This window comes from Schistocerca piceifrons, chromosome 4 (assembly GCF_021461385.2).
Source record: "Schistocerca piceifrons isolate TAMUIC-IGC-003096 chromosome 4, iqSchPice1.1, whole genome shotgun sequence".
In the NCBI taxonomy this organism is placed as follows: Eukaryota; Metazoa; Arthropoda; class Insecta; order Orthoptera; family Acrididae; genus Schistocerca; species Schistocerca piceifrons.
In genome coordinates, this window is record NC_060141.1 from 606,700,793 (window position 1) to 606,720,525 (window position 19,733).

Genomic DNA, 19,733 nt, shown 5'->3' on the forward strand with positions numbered 1-19,733 from the left:
GGCAGTTGAAGCGGTATTGAATCGCATACTTCATGACAGGTGGATTGGTAGTCGAAGCGCCATACCGTGCGCCCACGTTCACCGGATCTGACGTCCCCGGATTTTTTTCTGTGGGGAGAGTTGAAGGATACTTGCTATCGTGATCCACCGACAATGGCTGACAACATGCGTCAGCACATTGTCAGTGCATGTGCGAACATTAGGGAAGGCGAACTGCTCGCTGTTGAGAGGAATGTCGTTACATGTATGCGTTCTCAGAAATGATGGGTTCACAAAGGTACATGTATCACATTGGAACAATCGAAATAAGATGTTCAAAAGTACCTATGTTCTGTATTTTAATTTAAAAAACCTACATGTTACCAACTGTTTGTCTAAAATTGTGAATCATACGTTTATTATTATTACAAAGCGGACAAAGTGTTCCAACAAAAAAATTATATTTATTTACATACTACACGTGTGGTGTTACCGCGGACCCGCGTGTCGCCACTATCAGTGATAGCAGACCGAGCGCCGCCACACGACAGTTCTAGTCTAGAGAGACTCCCTAGCACTCGTCCCAGTTGTACAGCTGATTTTACTAGCGATGGTTCACTGTCTACATACGCTCTCATTTGCAGAGACGACAGTTTAGCATAGCCTTCAGCTACGTCATTTGCTACGACCTAGCAAGGCGCCATATTCAGTTACTATAATTACTGTCTTCAAGAATGTATTCTGAACAGATAATATTGTGAATCATGTACCGTCAAGAGCGACGTTCATCACTAATGGATTAAAGTTAAGTATCAAACTAATTACGTCCGCTTTCTGAATTCCCATTCCTTGTCATGTTCCAGACCTCACCTAAGTATAATTCTTACCTCCTCACGCCAGACTGAGTGAGCTAAAACGCAAGCATTTCGGCCTCCACTCGTAACACGGTGTTGGCTCTTCTGCTGACATAAAAACACGAATATGTAATAAAAAATTGGGGTTCCTTTAAAAAAAAAAACGCAGTTGATATCCGTTTGACCTATTGCAGCGCTATCTAGCGGGACAACCATACCTCCATCTGGTTTCCCCCTTCAAGCTAGGCAAGTTTTGTTCATTGTAGTTTTTTCGTTTGACGCTTATTTCGTGAGATATTTGGCCCGGTCACGACAATGGATCACCTTGTACATGTAACGATGCTTCTATGACGAACGTTAGTACTTCACTTGTACCGCTCTTATAAATAACGGAGATAGAATAATGTATTAAGGAACACTGCTGAGCGGACGGATGAAGTATGGGACTGATTATATATTTGTTTTTAAAAGAAGTTTCAGAAAGAGAATATCTAAGGGCACCAGCAACGTCCGGAAATGAAACTGAACTCTACGTGAACAGACCATGAAGGCACAACGATACCGACCGGCCGCCGTGTCATCGTCAGCCCACAGACATCAGTGGATGCGCATATGGAGAGGAATGTGCTCAGCATACAGCTCTTCCGGCCGTATGTCAGTTTACGAAACTGGTGCCGCTACTTTTCCATCAAGTAGCTCCTCAGTTTGGCTCACAAGGGCTTAGTCCACCTAGCTTGCCGATAGCGCTCGGCAGTCCTAATGGTTACCCTTTTCATTTTGGTCATCAGTCTACTGACTGGTTTGATGCGGCCCGCCACGAATTCCTTTCCTGAGCTAACCTCTTCATCTCAGAGTAGCACTTGCAACCCACGTCCTCAATTATTTGCTTGACGTATTCCAATCTCTGTCTTCCTCTACAATTTTGCCCTCTACAGCTCCCTCTAGTATCATGGAAATCATTCCCTCATGTCTTACCAGACGTCCTGTCATTCTGTCCCTTCTCCTTATCAGTGTTTTCCACATATTCCTTTCCTCTCCGATTCTGCACAGAACCTCCTCATTCCTTACCTTATCAGTCCACCTAATTTTCAACATTCGTCTATAGCACCACATCTCAAATGCTTCGATTCTCTTCTGTTCCGGTTTTCCCACAGTCCATGTTTCACTACCATACAATGCTGTACTCGAGACGTACATCCTCAGAAATTTCTTCCTCAAATTAAGGCCGGTATTTGATATTAGTAGACTTCTCTTGGCCAGAAATGCCTTTCATGCCATAGCGAGTCTGCTTTTGATGTCCTCCTTGCTCCGTCAATCATTGGTTATTTTACTGCCTAGGTAGCAGAATTCCTTAACTTCATTGACTTCGTGGCCATCAATCCTGATGATAAGTTTCTCGCTGATGGAATGTTATCTATCCCTTCTGCCTTATTCGACCGTAAGTCTTCCAAAGCTCTTTTAAATTCCGATTCTAATACTGGATCCCCTATCTCTTCTAAATCGACTCCTGTTTCTTCTTGTACTACATCAGACAAATCTTCACCCTCATAGAGGCTCTCAGTGTATTCTTTCCACCTATCTGCTCTCTCCTCTGCATTTATTAGTGCAATTCCCGTTGCACTCTTAATGTTACCACCATTGCTTTTAATGTCACCAAAGGTTGTTTTGACTTTCCTGTATGCTGAGTCTGTCCTGACGACAGTCATATCTTTTTCGATGTCTTCACATATTTCCTGCAGCCATTTCGTCTTAGCTTCCCTGCACTTCCTATTTATTTCATTCCTCAGCGACTTGTAATTCTGTATTCCTGATTTTCCCGGAATATGTTTGTACTTCCTCCTTTCATCAATCAACTGAAGTATTTCTTCTGTTATTACCCATGGTTTCTTCGCAGCTAACTTCTTTGTACCTATGTTTTCCTTCCCAACTTCTGTGATGGTCCTTTTTAGAGATGTCCATTCCTCTTCAACTGTACTGCCTATTGCGCTATTCCTTATTGCTGTATCTATAGTGTTAGAAAACTTCAAACGTATCTCGTCATTCCCTAGTACTTCCGTATCCCACTTCTTTGCGTATTGATTCTACCTGACTAATGTCTTGAACTTCAGCCTACTCTTCATCACTACTATATTGTGATCTGAGTCTATATCTGCTCCTGGGTACGACTTACAATCCAGTATCTGATTTCGGAATCTCTGTCTGACCATGATGTAATCTAATTGAAATCTTCCCGTATCTCCCGGCCTTTTCCAAGTATACCGCCTCCTCTTGTGATTCTTGAACAGTGTATTCGGTATTACTAGCTGAAACTTGTTACAGAACTCAATTAGTCTTTCTCCTCTTTCAGTCCTCGTCCCAAGCCCATATTCTCCTGTAACCTTTTCTTCTACTCCTTCCCCTACAACTGCATTCCACTCGCCCATGACTATTATATTTTCCTCCCTCTTTACATACTGCATTACCCTTTCAATATCCTCATACACTTTCTCTATCTGTTCATCTTCAGCTTGCAACGTCGGCATGTATACCTGAACTATCGTTGTCGGTGTTGGTCTGCTGTCGATTCTGATTAGAACAACCCGGTCACTGAACTGTTCACAGTAACACACCCTCTGCCCTACCTTCCTATTCATAACGAATCCTACACCTGTTATACCATTTTCTGGTGCTGTTGATATTACCCATTACTTATCTGACCAGAAATCGTTGTCTTCCTTCCACTTCACTTCACTGACCCCTACTATATCTAGATTGAGCCTTTGCATTTCCCTTTTCAGATTTTCTAGTTTCCCTACCACGTTCAAGCTTCTGATATTCCACGCCCCGACTCGTAGAACGTTATCCTTTCGTTGATTATTCAATCTTTTTCTCATGGTAACCTCCCCCTTGGCAGTCCCCTCCCGGAGATCCGAATGGGGGACTATTCCGGAATCTTTTGCCAATGGAGAGATCATCATGACACTTCTTCAATTACAAGCCACACGTCCTGTGGATACACGTCACGTGTCTTTAATGCAGTGGTTTCCATTGCCTTCTGCATCGTCATGTCGTTGATCATTGCTGATTCTTCCGCCTTTAGGGGCAATTTCCCACCCCTAGGACAAGAGAGTGCCCTGAATCTCTATCCGCTCCTCCGCCCTCTTTGACAAGGCCGTTGGCAGAATGAGGCTGACTTCTTACGCCGGAAGTCTTCGGCCGCCAATGCAGATCATTTATCAAAATTTAGGCAGTGGCGAGGATCGAACCCGGGACCGAAGACGTTTTGATTATGAACAAAGACGCTACCCATAGACCACGTGTCAAGATAGTGTTACCCACTCAAGTGCTAACCCACCCCGTGAGAGATTAACTTCGCTGATTTGACTGCGTCTTTGGCGACAGCAGGGAACAGTGCACCAGGCAGTACCGAGCGTCGAGACGTCACGGTTAATGAACCAGATATAAAAAAGAAATGTGTCAAACGCCAGTCCTTGGGATGTATAACGGAATGGCTGACGTAGAAGCTACTATCCTGAGCCAGGCCAAGCTTTAATTGCAATTAATGATGAATCGGAGAGAGATAGGGAATTAAGGGAATGGAATTTGGATAAGTTGAACCAGAGGTTATTGAAAGTTTCAAGGAGTGTACTAGACAACGGCAACAAAATACAACAGAAGACGAATGGGTAGCTTTGAGAGATAAAATGGTGAGGCCAGCAGAGCATCACATGAGTAAAAGCCGGCCGCGGTGGTCTAGCGGTTAAGGCGCTCAGTCCGGAACCGCGCGACTGCTACGGTCGCAGGTTCGAATCCTGCCTCGGGGATGGATGTGTGTGATGTTCTTAGGTTAGTTAGGTTTAAGTAGTTCTAAGTTATAGGGGACTGATGACCACAGATGTTAAGTCCCATAGTGCTCAGAGCCATTTGAACCATTTTGAACCATGAGTAAAAAGACAAGACAACTGGAAATCCCTGGATACCACGGGATGTTTTGATATAACTGATGAAAGGAGAAACCATAAAAATGGAGCAAAAAAGCTGCAGAAAAGAAATACAAACGTCTAAACAATTAGATTGACAGGAAGTGCAAAATGCTAAGCAGGAATAGTTCAAGGACAAACATAAGGATACCGAAGCATGCATCACTATGGAAAAGTTGGATACTACCGATAAGTAAATAAACTGGCCGTTGGAGAAAAGAGAAGCAGCTGCATTAATATCAAGGGATCAGACGGGAAAACCAGCACTCTGCTAGTAAGGGTGGTGGTTGTTGGGATGTTTAAGGGGGACTAAACACGCTAGTAAGGGAAAGCTAAAAGTAGGAAGGAGGATATAAAGCGGCGATACACGGGAAATAAATTTAAAGGCAATATTATAGAAAAGGAGGATGATGTAGATGGAGATGGTAACAGCTGCTCACAGATGTCATATTACCGAGCTACCAGTTTAATAAGTCATGGCTGTAAAATACTAACACAAATTCTTTACAGACAAACTGGCACAAGTACACTTCCGAAAAGACCACTTTGGGTTCTGGAGACGTGTAGGAAAACGCCGACCAGTACGTGACCCTATGACTTCTCTTAAGAGTTACGTTAAGGAAAGGACAACCTACGTTAATTGCATTTGCAGACTTAGAGAAAGCTTTTGATAGTTTTGACTGGAATACTCTCTTTGAAATTCTGAAAGGCCCAGGGGTAAAATGCAGGGGGTGAGAGGCTGTTTACAGCTTGAACAGAAATCAGATGACAGTTATAAGAAGGGTGGGAGAGGAAGGCAGGGGTTCAGAAGCGAATGTGACAGGGTTGCAACCTTTTGCTATTGTTATTCAAGGTGTACATTGAGCAAGCAGTAAAGGAAAACAGAAAATTTAGCAGAGGGAATTAAACGTCTGGGAAAAGAAATAAAAAAAATACGTTTCCGAAGACATTGTAATTCTGTCAGAGACAGCAAAGGACTTGGAAGAGCAGTTGAACGGAAGTTGAAAGGAAGAAGTAAGATAAACGTTCACACAAGCAAAAAAAAGTGTAATGGAACGTAGTCGAATTAAATGAGGCGATGATGAGGAAATTAGATTACGAAACGAGACACTAAATAGAGTAGATGAATTTTGCTATTTGGGCCTTAAAGTAATTGATGATAGCCAAAGTAGAGAGGAAATAAAATGTAGACGCGCAGTGCCAAGAAAACTGTTACTGAAGAAGAGAAATATGTTGACATCGAAGAGAGATTTAAGTGTCGGTAAGTCTTTTCTGGAATTTATATGAACTGTAGCTACGAAACTCCCTGGCATATTAGAACTGTGTGCCGGACCGAAACTCGAACTCGGGACCTTTGCCTTTCGCGGGCAAGTGCTCTACCAACTGAGCTACCCAAGCACGACACACGCCCCGTCCTCACAGCCTTACTTCCACCAGTACCTAGTCTCCTACCTTCCAACTTTACAGAAGCTCTCCTGCGAACCTTGCAAGACCAGCACTCCTGAAAGAAGGGATATTGCATTGGTGGAAGTAAAGTTGTGAGGACGGGGCTTCAGTCGTGCTTGGGTAGCTCAGATGGTAGAGCACTTGCCCGCGAAAGGCAAAGGTCCCGAGTTCGAGTCTCCTTCCAGCACACAATTTTAATCTGCCAGGAAGTTTCATATCAGCGCACACTCCGCGGCAGAGTGAAAATCTCATTGTGGCAAGTGTAAGCATGTATGAAGGTGAAACATATATGATCAACAGTTTGGACAAGAAGAGAATAGAAGCTTATCAAACGTGGTGCTCCAGAAGAAAACTGAAGATTGAATGGGTAGATCGTGTATCTAATGAGGAGATTATGAAAAGAATTGGTGAGAATAGAAATTTGAAGCACAAGTTGACTAAAAGAAGGGATTGGTTGACAGGACACATTCTGAGACTTTAGTACTAAAGGGAAATGTGGGAGTGCAAGAATAGTAGAGGGAGTCCTAGAGATGAAGACAGTAAGCAGGTTCATAGCGATGTAGGCTGCGATAGTTACTCGTAGATAGAGTAGATTGGAGAGCTGCATCAAACAAGTCTTCTAAGTGGGGACCACAACATGAACATAATCATAAACAGTGAATTCAGGGATTTGAATTCACGGAATTATGACGTGCACTGCATGTACAGATTATTATAATGATTATTATCATTATTTTTGATGAATACATGTGAACTGCAGTTAACTTTCTTGGTACTTTGTAATTATTTGTGTGGTAATAAGGAGCTGTTGTTATAAGTTTGAAGAATAATTTACAGTGCAACAATTTTTTTTGTTTTTGCCAATAATTAAAGTTCCACTTTCAACACGCTGTCGGAAGAGAACCACTGCATAGAATGACCTCAAATTTGAACAGCATGTTATTGATGCAAGGGAAAAAAATTAACGAATATTTGACCGATAGGTAACGCTGTAAGCGTCAGAATAAGAACCCAAGAGATGCGTCCGAGATGCCCAATCTGTCTCTGTGAATGATCGCGCGCTGCTGGTGTACTTTTACAGAAACGGCGACTGTGCGCCAGTAGTCCTGCAGAAGTTCCAGACACTCAAGGGAATGAAACAAAGACATTGGTCCGATGTCTACTAACGGCCTGGAGAAAATGTTTACAGAATTCGAAAACACAGGTTCTTTTTAAGTGCAATGTGGCAGAGGGAGGAAAACAGTTGGTACATTTGTCGATGATGTGGCCACAACACTGCATAACATGTCGAGCGGTGGTGTGTAAACATGGGCTGCGCGGACGGCTGAACGTTCAGCATGCCATGATCTCAGTGCATAATATCCTACGAAACATCCTGCACTGTTGTCCTTATAAAATGACCCAGCAAGGTAAACGTTCGCTCTGGAATGTCTTGCTCACATGATGCGGGCAGTGAATGGTCATTGAACATTTTGTGGAGAGACGAAGCCCACAGTGGACATTTCAGTACTCACAATTGCAGAACATGGGCAAAAGAAAATCCGTACGCACATCAACAGGTACTATTTCATTCTACACAATTGACGATTGGTGTACCGTGACAGCACCGTTTGTCGCAAGGCGTATTTTCTCGAGGAGATGAGTCATGTTACCGATGCCGTAACTGGTTAACGCGGTGAAAGTTTTTGCGCACCAGCGTCATTTCAACCTTTCAACAGCGTGGATATGTGGGAAGAATCATATTTATGCAAGATGGCGTCCCTCCGCAGGTTGCACAGCCAGTGAAGTAGCTACTCGAGAGACATTTTGGAAATGCTAAAATTATCAGCCGTCATTTCCCCGCAACTTGGTTGCCCAGATCACCTGACCCTAATCAGTGTGAGTTCTGGCTGTGGGGTTATCTGAGTGGTGTTGTGTTCAGTGCTGTAATTACAAACGTACCCGCATTGAAGACACGTATTGTGCATTGCATTCTGATCGTGAAAACTCCAGTGTGTTGTGGAAGACGCTGTTCCTCGATTTCAACTTGTGACACAAAACGGTGCACAGCATACTGAACATTTCTAGCACCAGCCGCACGAAAGTTAGAAACCGCTGTAATTTTGTTTTTTGGGGGGGATTTTGGTCCTAGGACAGTGAGAAACCGATGTAATTTTGCTTTTTACGCCGTGTTTGGTCTCAGAACAATTAAAAAGCGATTTTCCTCATCCGATATGTTACGATCTCGCTGCAGTTGATGGGCTTACCTAACTACAGTTCAATGTTTTTGATTCCATGACGGTTCCCCTGAGTCAGCAATACTCTGTTCAAATGTGATGCGATTTTGAGGAGTGGTTCTCTTCCTACACCTTTTTGAAACTGGAACTTTAACTAGGGACACCCTGTAAATATATGTGTGTATGTGTGTGTGTGTGTGTGTGTGTGTTTGTGTGTGTGCTCATGGTTCGCTAGTTCTCTGGGTATTTCGCCAGGAGATCTCGCCGTCTACAGATAATGATTTTGGTGGAAGACCTTAAGGAGTTTGATTAGTGATTATAGTGAAACGACATGTTGTTGTCGTTATGGCAGCGTTTTTCACCAGATCTTAATAACGCCCTATGGTAAAACGCATTTCAAAGTTCCAACGACTAGATCAGACACACCGGCCAGGCCTTAGAAAGAAGGGGTACAATGATGGTAAACTGAAAGGCTCTGCTAGCGTACCAGATCTGAGGGAAAGTATAATTCACAGTGGATTTAGCACTGACCGTATAAATAGAAACAGTTTTTCGAGCTAGACTGCTCCCAAATGCCAGAATGTGGGACATGGCCAAGTGCTTCAGATCGACGATGAGAATATTGCCAAGAGCGTAGTCAAGTGCCAGCATAGTTTCTGTGGCGATGATCACGTGCTTGCAGATAGCCGCGACGTCGATCTCCTTTGTTGGCGGCATGAACACGATCGTTGTTACGCGGAATCCATCGGGCGTCAGCTGAGGGATTCCGTAGAACATCCTGCAAGAGAAACACAGTGACTATCACTGGTCTACATAGAAACCATGAAAGGTGATGCAGATATCGTGTCTGTCTCTCAAACGAGAGGTCTGAGTGCAAAAATTACTCACCCCTAGGAGATACCACGCTAATACCTTAGAACATTGCCTGTTGCCTTGATAATGGTCTCAACTGGACGACGAAGGCCGGCCGCTGTGGTCGAGCGGTTCTAGGCGCTTCAGTATGGAACCGCGCTGCTGCTACGATCGCAGGTTCAAATCCTGCCTCGGGCAAGGATGTTGTGATGTCCTTAGGCTAGTTAGGTTTAAGTAGTTCTAAGTCTAGGGGACTGATGACCTCAGATGTTAAGTCCCATAGTGCTTAGAGCCATTTGAACCATTTGGACGACGAAGAGAGCTCAAAAATTCTTTCTGGTATGCCGTTTCCAGCTGAGGCCACTCATTGATGAACAGATGCCGTAGAACTACGAAACTGTGGGGATATTGGCTGCTACTTTTCAGATAGTCCCACACATTTTCAATAGGATTCAGATTACGGAATTGGAAGACCAGTCGAGCTACCTGAGTAGCTGTCGGACCAGAAACGTATACGTGTGCAGCCCTCTGAACATTGCTACTGTCATACTGAAGGACGTGATTGTTCACAGCATGAAGATCCTGAAGATAGAAGTACGTGCATACCGTGAATGTCAAAGAAACGTCATGGTTCGTGCGATGTCTGTTTTTACCAGTGTGAATCTTTAATTGTGTGCTTCAGGGTGTTCAACCGATTTGTTATTTCCATTTTACGCACAATATTTTGATGCTCATCCAGTCGTCTTCTTCGGATATCTTATATCTGAGGCAATGCGAACACCAAATTCGCAACTTTATTCTCATTGTACACCACCAGAGTCAGTTGCGTCTCCGGTAAACGCGTATTATACTCAGCATCGATGCAGTATCTCGCATCGATGCAGTATCTGCTGGATTATTTGTACGCTGTCCAACCTACTAATAATCCATGGCATAACTTAAAAAAGCTCTACCTTTCGTCGACGTGTTAGTTAAGGCAAAACCGGAGGAATGGCTGGGGCGAGTGTATATAAAATAATCACGTGCACTGACTTCTATCCCCATGATTTGTGTGATCAGCACCCGTCACAACATTCAGTGGTGCCTCCATGACGACACCATCTTACTGTGCTGATTCGATACAATCGACTGGCTCATACAGACCACCTAACTTTCTAGACCTGCGTCAGCGGTGGAGCGACCAGTGAGCTTTTTTAAGGAGTGGATGATCTTTTACCTGGTGAGCTTAGATCACTATGATTAATTACGTAACTATGATCAGTAGCTGCAAAGAATATCAGCAAAGCGCGTAACATGTACAATGTATATTTATATAATTGAGTAATTTTATTTTCTAGTTATTCCTTAATTCTTCTACTAGCTGAGTACTCAGCGCTACGCTGATAGATATAAGGGCGATAAATAATTTTCCTTTCGAAGGGTTTTCTCAACACCTTTCCCATTCGTCAGTGCTTGTATAACCACATCGCAGTCACGCTGAGTTGCATATAGGCTGTAGCAACGCCCTCAAACCAAAACTTTTTGATCGACCCTTATACATATGGCAGTCTTCTGTTAGTTCATGTCCTCCTTCACTGTCCAATACCCCTCCCCCTTTTCTACCACCCACTCTTTGTGCCCGTCTCCGCTGTCCCCTCTCTCTGTCCATATCCTCATCCCCTCTCTGCCCCTCTCCTCTTCTGGTTTACAGCAGCCTATGTATTTTTGTTTCAGGCAAAGTGACACGCTCTCGCAACGTGATTTCCAAGAGCAAACTGCAAGACATGCTGCACAGCACAAAGGAATCAAACAAACGAATAACTCCGGAATCAATAATCGTTCTCAAAATTATTTTCTTTCCTATTTCCTGCGATAATTTCCCTTAAGGACATAGTTTTGTAAAAGCTAGTAGTAATCGGAGAACATTACGTCACTCCGTCTTGCCTTCATAACGCATCGTCGCTAACGGCGCTATTGTTATCCGGGAAGAACAAACGATCATTCAAGAAATATATTTTAAGTGACATCTTACATCCCAAAAGGTAGAAATATCTCTGTAGTTTTTATATAATAGTGCGACAGTTCTCTGCCTTACAGATGCCAAAACTTCCCTTACAGACACTTGCTAAAGAACGCCCTGCCATTTTTTGAACATCGCTCAACAAATCAAGGAAATGTTCATCAAATATTTAGTTCCCAATTCGCAGACGTAAAAAATACTCCTCCCCCCCCCCACCACACACACACACACACACACACACACACACACACACACACACAATCACTTTATTTTGACTTCACCAGTCCTTGAAATCTACTCTCACAAGTACATGAATTCACATGAAGTTATGCTCATGGCTTTCTTCGCAAAGTTTTTGGCGGGACCCAGATCAGTGTGAAGCGGCTGAAGGCACACATTTTCGGGGTCAGAAGCATTAACCACATTCGTCTGCCAAGGCAGTAGTTTATCCAAAGCAGGCCATTTTTTTCCAATAATGGTTCCTTGTTTTCAGCTTCTGCTGTTTCACTCGCACAGAAAGTAGCAGTCCTACATGACGAGAAAAACCGTTAATACTTTCAAAATCCACTTATACGCCACACATATTTGTAATGGAGCGTTTACATCTGTGCATTTTGCGGCTAGTTGCCGCGCGGATGTACTTGCTCCACAAGCAAGAAGAGGCATGTGTCGTCCCGTCTCGTAAGGGAAGACTCCAGCGTCCCCGAGCGCACAATGCCGAGGCATACGCGACTTTGCACCGGTGTATGCGACTCCTTGCCTCTTCGTGCAATGGCTCCATGCACCTAGCGCACACGGGAAATCGCACAGGTCTAAAAGCATCTTAACACTGGACAAGCACGAGCAGCAGTTTAAAGCTCTCATATGTCTCCACCAGATTAACTGCGTAAGCAGAGGTGTGGCCGAGCGGTTCTAGGCGCTTCAGTCTGCAACCGCGCGACCGCTACGGTCGCAGGTTCGAATCCTGCCTCGGGCATGGATGTATGTGTGATGTCCTTAGGTTAGTTAGGTTTAAGCAGTTCTAAGTTCTAGGTGACTGATTACGTCAGGTTTTAAGTCCCATAGTGCTTAGAGCCATTTGAGCATAAGCAGACGGAACGGAAGGAAATTTGTTCCCGTTGGGGAGAAGCAGTGCTGCTAACTTTCCCGGAATCTATGAACATCCAAGACTCATTTATAATGAAATTATGGCTAAGAGTTGCCGTAACTAACTCGGTATCATTACCAAAACTTTGGAGAAGAATTCAGAAAGAAAACACTTTTTTATCGCAAAGGACATGTTTATATCATTTTAATCATGAAGCTAATAGTTCAGCCTGTTGCTTTGACAAATTTAAATCAAGAACACGGGAGTTGAGATCTCTTTTAGACAGGAGGCGTAGGTCATTTGATTCATAATGGCCTTGAAATATTATATTCGGGTGCATATCTCCTTCGCTGAATCTTGCAGTTTCCTCACTGTATTCGCTCACTGTCACATTTTCAGGAGGCAATGGTTCAGCAATTATTCACGATGGGCTACAAGCCTAACAGCGGACGACAAATTTAGGATATTGCATGGTTTTCCTTTTTCCGCGGTGATTCCATTTAGTTTTGTTAGACGAAAATAGTAGTTCATTATGTCATTCCTTGGATCCCTCATAATCAGGGGAATTGCGGAGGACACGTACACTATGTGATCAAAAGTATCCGGACAAATGGCTGAAAAAGACACACACGACGCGCCCTCCATCGGTAATGCTGGAGTTTTATATGGTGCAGGCCCACCCTTAGCCTCAATGAAAACTTCCTTTCTCGCAGGCATACGTTCGACCAGGTGCTGGAAGGTTTCTTGGGGAATGGCAGACCATTCTTTACGCAGTGCTGCATTGAGGAGAGGTATCGATGTCGGTCGGTGAGGCGTGGCGCGAAGTCGGCGTTCCAAAGCATCCCAGAAATGTTCTATAGCATTCTGGTCAGGACACTGTCCAGGTCAGTGCATTACAGGGATGTTATCGTCGTGAAACCACTCAGCCACCGGACGTGCATTATGAACAGGTGCTCGATCGTGTTGAAAGATGCAATCACCATCTCCGAATTGCTCTTCAACAGTGGGAAGCAAGAAGATGCTTAAAACATCAATGTAGGCCTGTGTTGTAATACCTCCATACAGTACATCATGGGATCGTGCGGTGTTTGTAACACGACCACACCATAACGCCACCGCCTCCGAAATTTACTATTCGCTCTATACATGCTGGCAGATGACGTTCACCGGGCATTCGCCATACCCACACCCTGCCATCGGATCGCCACATTGTGGACTGTGATTCGTCACTCAATACAACGTTTTTACACTGTTAAATCGTCCAATGTTTTCGCTCCTTACACCAAACGAGGCGTCATTTGACATTTACCGGCTTGATGTGTGGCTTATGAGCAGCCGTTCGCATGAAATCCAAGTTTTCTCACCTCCCGCCTAACTGTCATAGTACTTGCAGTGGATTCAGATGCAGTTTGGAATTCCTGTGTGATGGTCTGGATAGATGTCTGCCTATTAAACATTACGACCCTATTCTACATTCGGCGGTCTCTGTCAGTCAACAGACGAGGTCGGCCTGTACGCTTTTGTGCTGTACGTGTCCCTTCACGTTTCCACTTTACTATCACATCGAAAACAGTGGACCCAGGGCTGTTTAGGAGTGTGGAAATCTCGCGTACAGGCGTGTGACACAAGTGACACCCAATCACCTGACCATGTTCGAAGTCCTTGAGTTCCGCGGAGCGCCGCACTCTGCTCTCACGATGTCTAATGACTACTGAGGTCGCTGATATGGAGCACATGGCAATTGGTGTCAGCAAAATGCACCTAATATGAAAAACGTATGTTTTTCGGGATGTCCGGATACTTTCGGTCACATAGAGTAAATCGATGTGCATATTGTGAAAACCACTCTGAACTTCCTGTCAAAGCGTACTTAGCATCTTATGGATCTTGTCTTCCACTCACGTAGGGAGTGCGGGAAGAGCCACTGCTCGTCTGTCTCTGTGCATACTACGCTGATTTTATCTTCACGGTCCTCTGCGGGAGTGGTAAGTAAGGGGATACACAGTTCCTCTTGAGTTTTTCACGTAATACTTGCTTCTGAAATTTTTTAAGTTGTCTTTTCAGGATAATTTGAGTTTATTATCAAGAGTCTGCTAATTAACGGATAAGCTTCTTTTCACTAGCCTATCAGGAGTGTAGTACATGATGAACAGCGTATGTGAATTTCCATATCTCGTCCTGGTCACAGTCTCTCTCCTGAAAGAAATGTCACAGCACTTCTCTACAATGTCATTAAGTTTTCATTTTTATGATTTCAGACTTAATACGCCACATATATGATAAAAAAATTTATACAATGTAGAAAACACAAACTTTTACGTACTTACGGCAATATTCGCAATAACTGTCAGAAGTCTCAGTGGTGAGATATAGCAACAAGAGTACAGTATGATTCTACATGTTCAAGCATGATTCACCGGTATTTGTGTGACAAACCACCTTCAATTTCAACAGAGGGATTGCTGAACTGAAGGTCAGGTGCAGCAACTCCTTGTACATATTTCGATTACTTTTCGACAGTTAAATCTACAAAAAAAAAAAAAAAAAAAAAAAAAATGTGCTGTGAATTAGCTGTTCGCGACAGTATGGAATTCCGCCCGATTTAGCTGTTGGATCTGGTACAGCTGATGAGTCTTACAGGAGTAGGGGCCCGCATATTTTCTTAGTCTGACGAATGCAGCGCCACGCTAAAATGAGATGCGGCCTTATGAGACAGTGGGTATGGAGTCGCGGCCGAGTAAAGGAAGTGAGGACTACACGTAGCGAACGTCGGCAGCAGCATGGGCAATGGCGGGTGAGACTTTCCATGGTGCTGGACAACGAATGGCGTGCTAACCAGTCTGTTCATATGCCAGTTTTACCAGCCTACGGAGTTGGCCAGTGATAGCAGGCACATGTATGTGGAGGACAGGGTGGCCGCTTTCGTCATAAGATGGAGCCACAGTGTAGACCCTGTATCAAGAAAGCCAGCAAGAAGTCAACACATCTGCCAAGTTCCTAAGAGGGCAGATCAAGGGAATGTAGCATGGTCAGGATACAGATTTTGTGAGCTGCGGTGGGTGTCTTTCTATGACTGTTAAAGAAAATGTGCCGACAGTGATCAGTTCAAATCTTTGTACAGCAGAAACTATGTCTTCCTGCATAAATTTGGATTCCGAAAGAGATCACAGTGCCACTGCGCAAAGGCCGCTGTAGGGTCTAGTGAACTAAGGCTGAGAACTGATGTTTTATTGTTTGTTGTGTTCAGTGAATTTTTTTTCATCTCTCCTTACTGCTAGCCTCCACTGACATGCAGTTTTTATTTATCGTGGCTGAGATGATCACCTGGTAGCCTTTGTTGGTGTGATCCATTTTTATATCCTGTTCTCTTTTAAATGATTTATACTGTTAGTTAGAATGTTAACCTTTGGTCGGTTTTTTTTTAAATTCTGATGCTTCTGCAGGACCTTATGTTCCCTTCCGCACTGAACGCTGACGGCATTCTCAAATCTTATTTTCAGCACGATGGAGCCCCTCCACCCTATGGCACTGGTGTCCGTGAATGGTTGGAGGAACAACTGCCACGAAAGTGGATTGGTCGCCGTTGTCCCGTGGATTGGCCGCCCATGGGGACATCTTACGCAGATAGTGTAGGCTGAGAGCAACCGAGGTTTGAGACATCTGGAGGAACGCACACAACACGGCTGTGACCAAATTGCAGGAGACACTCTCCTCCGTGTGCAGTCAGAGTGGTTGCGGCGACTACAGTTGTGCGTTGCACGGAGTGGACAACACGTAGAACATGTGTTGTTGCAGTCGGTATGAAGGTAATTTCCCAAATTTGGACATTAATAACCCCTAAACTATACAAGATAGACAAAAACAAGTTACACCACTAAATCCCAGAGCTCAAGCGAGTGTAATTTGATGTGTCATACACTCCCCTTCCCATTTAAAAAAAAAAAAAAAAGGCTTGAATCCAAAATGGCGGATTTCACATCAAACCTATGTTCTCATATCACATTTCAATTTTCCCTTTAATCTTCCAACTTATGAAGGTGTCCATGGAGTTTTGACTCGCCCTGTATTTCATTCTGGGCCAAGAATTAATTATTGCCTATTTTTCTTGTCATGCTTTTACTGTTGTTTATTACTGGTGGTGATTTTTTCATGCTCCTTCTACATTAAGGTTCAAAAATTTCAAAGGCGCAGGTTATTTTACGGAGTCTTCTATTTCATGGGATATTAAGTTAGGCATTTTGATAATCTGAGCGTTGAACCCCTTACTTATGTAACCCCGTGTATGTCGTCGGAGTAATTGAGTCAGACTAATAAACATATTTATTAATTGTTAAGAATTCGCGCCCGCTCATCTCCCAGCCACTTTCCACGCCCTATGTCTCCTGCGCACATATTTAGGTACAGAACACTAACTAGTATACAGTGCTTTCAAGGATTTCAATAGACAGAACAGGGGGTGTCATAACACACAAACAGGCAAGAACGGATTTATTTTTCGAATTCAGCACCCGCGACTTAACAACGACACTAATCACTTACAAACATGTTATCCACCAGTAAAACCACCCGTTGCAGATACCGGTAGAAAGCAGAACGGTATCTCTCTTGAGACATCCTTAAAATATTCGCTTATATCTATCAGCAGAGCCCTGACATTTATGAAGTTAATGTTCTAAAGCTGCGTAATAGAGATACTGTCCTTTTACCTTTCGTGACAGCTACTGAAATGACAGAATGTAGACAGGGAATAATACTCACACAGTTTCGGTGCTCTGTCGGATGTTGTTATCAAGGGGATCTCTGTTCAGAAGCAGCTCAGGAAAGACGTTCTTCAAAGAAAAGTAGGCGTCCAGCGCCTTCTTTGTACGTTCTATCTTGCACTTGTAGATTATGTGCAGGCGCTCCAGTCGGTCGTCATCTGCGTGAAGGTGGAAAGCATGATGTCATTAGAGATAGAACTCTGACCAGAAGCAATACGACTAGAGAGTATTTTGAGTTTTACCATCATTCGTCTTTACTCTCAGGCCACCAACCTCACGAACAAAGTAAGAGCACATAGATTATCACACCAATTGTGTGATTGGATTGAAGAGTTTCTAGATAACAGAACGCAGCATGTCATTCTCAATCGAGGGAAGTCTTCCGAAGTAAGAGTGACTTTAGGTGTGCCGCAGGGGAGTGTCGTAGGACCGTTGCTGTCAACAATATATATAAATGATCTTGTGGATAACATCGGACTTTCACTGATGCTAGCCGGCCGAAGTGGCCGAGCGGTTCTAGGGGCTTCAGTATGGAACCGCGTGACCGTTACGGTCGCAAGTTCGAATCTTGCCTAGGGCATGGATGTGTGTGATGTCCTTAGGTTAGCTAGGTTTAAGTACTTCTAAGTTCTAGGGGACTGCTGACCTCAGAAGTTCGATAGTGCTCAGAGCCATTTTCACTGAGGCTATTTGCGGATGATGCTGTAGTATATCGAGAGGTTGTAACAATGGAAAATTGTAATGAAATGCAGGAGGATCTGCAACGAATTGACGCATGGTGCAGGGAATGGCAAATGAATCTCAATGTAGACAAATGTAATGTGCTGCGAATACATAGAAAGAAATGTCCTTTATCATTTAGCTACAATGTAGCAGGTCAGCAACTGGAAGCAGTTAGTTCCATAAATTATCTGGGAGTAGGCATTAGGAGTGATTTAAAATGGAATGACCATATAAAATTAATCGCCGGTAAAGCAGATGCCAGACAGATTCATTGGAAGAATCCTAAGGAAATGTAGTCCGAAAACAAAGGAAGTAGGTTACAGTACACTTTTTCGCCCACTGCTTCAATACTGCTCACCGGTGTGGGATCCGTACCCTATAGGGTTGATAGAAGAGATATAGAAGATCCAACGGAGAGCAGCGCGCTTCGTTACAGGATCATTTAGTAATCGCGAAAGCGTTACGGAGATGATAGATAAACTCCAGTGGAAGACTCTGCAAGACAGATGCTCAGTAGCTCGGTACGGGCTTTTATTGAAGTTTCGGGAACATACCTTCACCGAGGAGTCAAGCAGTATATTGCTCCCTTCTACGTATATCTCGCGAAGAGACCATGAGGTTAAGATCAGAGAGATTAGGGCCCCACACGGAGGCATACCGACAATCTTTCTTTCCTCGAACGATACGAGACTGGAATAGAAGGGAGAACCGACACTCAAGGTACCCTCCGCCACGCACCGTCAGGTGGCTTGCGGAGTGTGGATGTAGATGTAGATGTAGATCAAGTTTAACCCAATCCATTCAAGATCTTCGTGATGAGGAATCATCCAACATAATATAAATATAGAAAACTGCAACCAGTCACTGTTTTAAGTAGATATTTATTTCATTAACCGATTTTCGAACTTTTTCAGGCTTTTCTTCAGATGGTGCACAGCAGGTTACAAGACTGTTTTAAAGCACAACTCTTGGGACTGGCTCTGGAACGAGGAGATGGAAAATGCTTCAATGTATCGCCATGTATACTGTTTATATGGCGATTAAGATCCGAAAATGAGATCTGTATTTACTGCGACTCTATGGGCTGTTTTGTTGTCAAATCCCCCCATTCAGCTTCCACTGTCATGGACAGTTGGTATCACATTACTCACCTATATATCGTAGTTACGAAACTTTGCCAGCGACCAGTATGTGTAGTACAACCTGTGCTCGTTACAAAGGACTTCATAAGAAAATATAACGTAATTTACGCAGAGACATATGTTTCTGTTTTCATCTAATAAGATCAATTTAAGGGGAAATATTTTAATCAAACTGTCATTAACATCAATGCCCAAAAATAGAATAAATGAATAAAAAACTAAAAGAACAAACTTCAGCTGATCTGGTGTCTTATTCCTATTCTTACATTAACATACACTGAAGAACCAAAGAAACTGAAACACCTGCATTTCATCGTGTATGACGGCCGCGAGCACCCAGTAATGCCGCAACACGACGTGGCATGGACGCGACTATGTCTGAATTACTGCTGGAGGGAAGTGACTCTATGAATCCTGCAGGACTGTCCACAAACCCGTAAGAATACGAAGGGGTGGAGGACAGTACGTTGCAAGACATCCAAAATATCCTCCATTATGTTCATGTCTGAGGACTTTGATGGCCAGTTGAAGTGTGTGCCTGGAGCCATTCTGTAGCAATTCCGAACGTGTTGGGGTGTCACATTGTCCTGCTGGAATTTCCCATGTCCGTCGGAATACGCAATGGGCATGACTGGATGCAGGTGATCAGACGGGATGCTTATGTTCGTGTCACCTGTCATAGTCTCATCGTCTGTATCACCGGTCCCACATCACTC

The 19,733-nt window shown here is 43.7% G+C and overlaps 1 protein-coding gene across 1 annotated transcript in view; it reads right to left on the reverse strand.

Moving 5' to 3' along the window:
• The window catches only part of LOC124796048, a 76,653-nt gene that overhangs the window by 32,062 nt on the left and 24,858 nt on the right, over positions 1–19,733 (reverse strand). Inside the window, exons 2-3 of the mRNA XM_047260134.1 lie at positions 17,151–17,310; positions 8,986–9,232 (exon numbers count right to left, since the gene is read on the reverse strand). Of these exons, the coding sequence (XP_047116090.1) occupies positions 8,986–9,232; positions 17,151–17,310 (407 nt within the window). The remainder of the gene's footprint in view (positions 1–8,985; positions 9,233–17,150; positions 17,311–19,733) is intronic.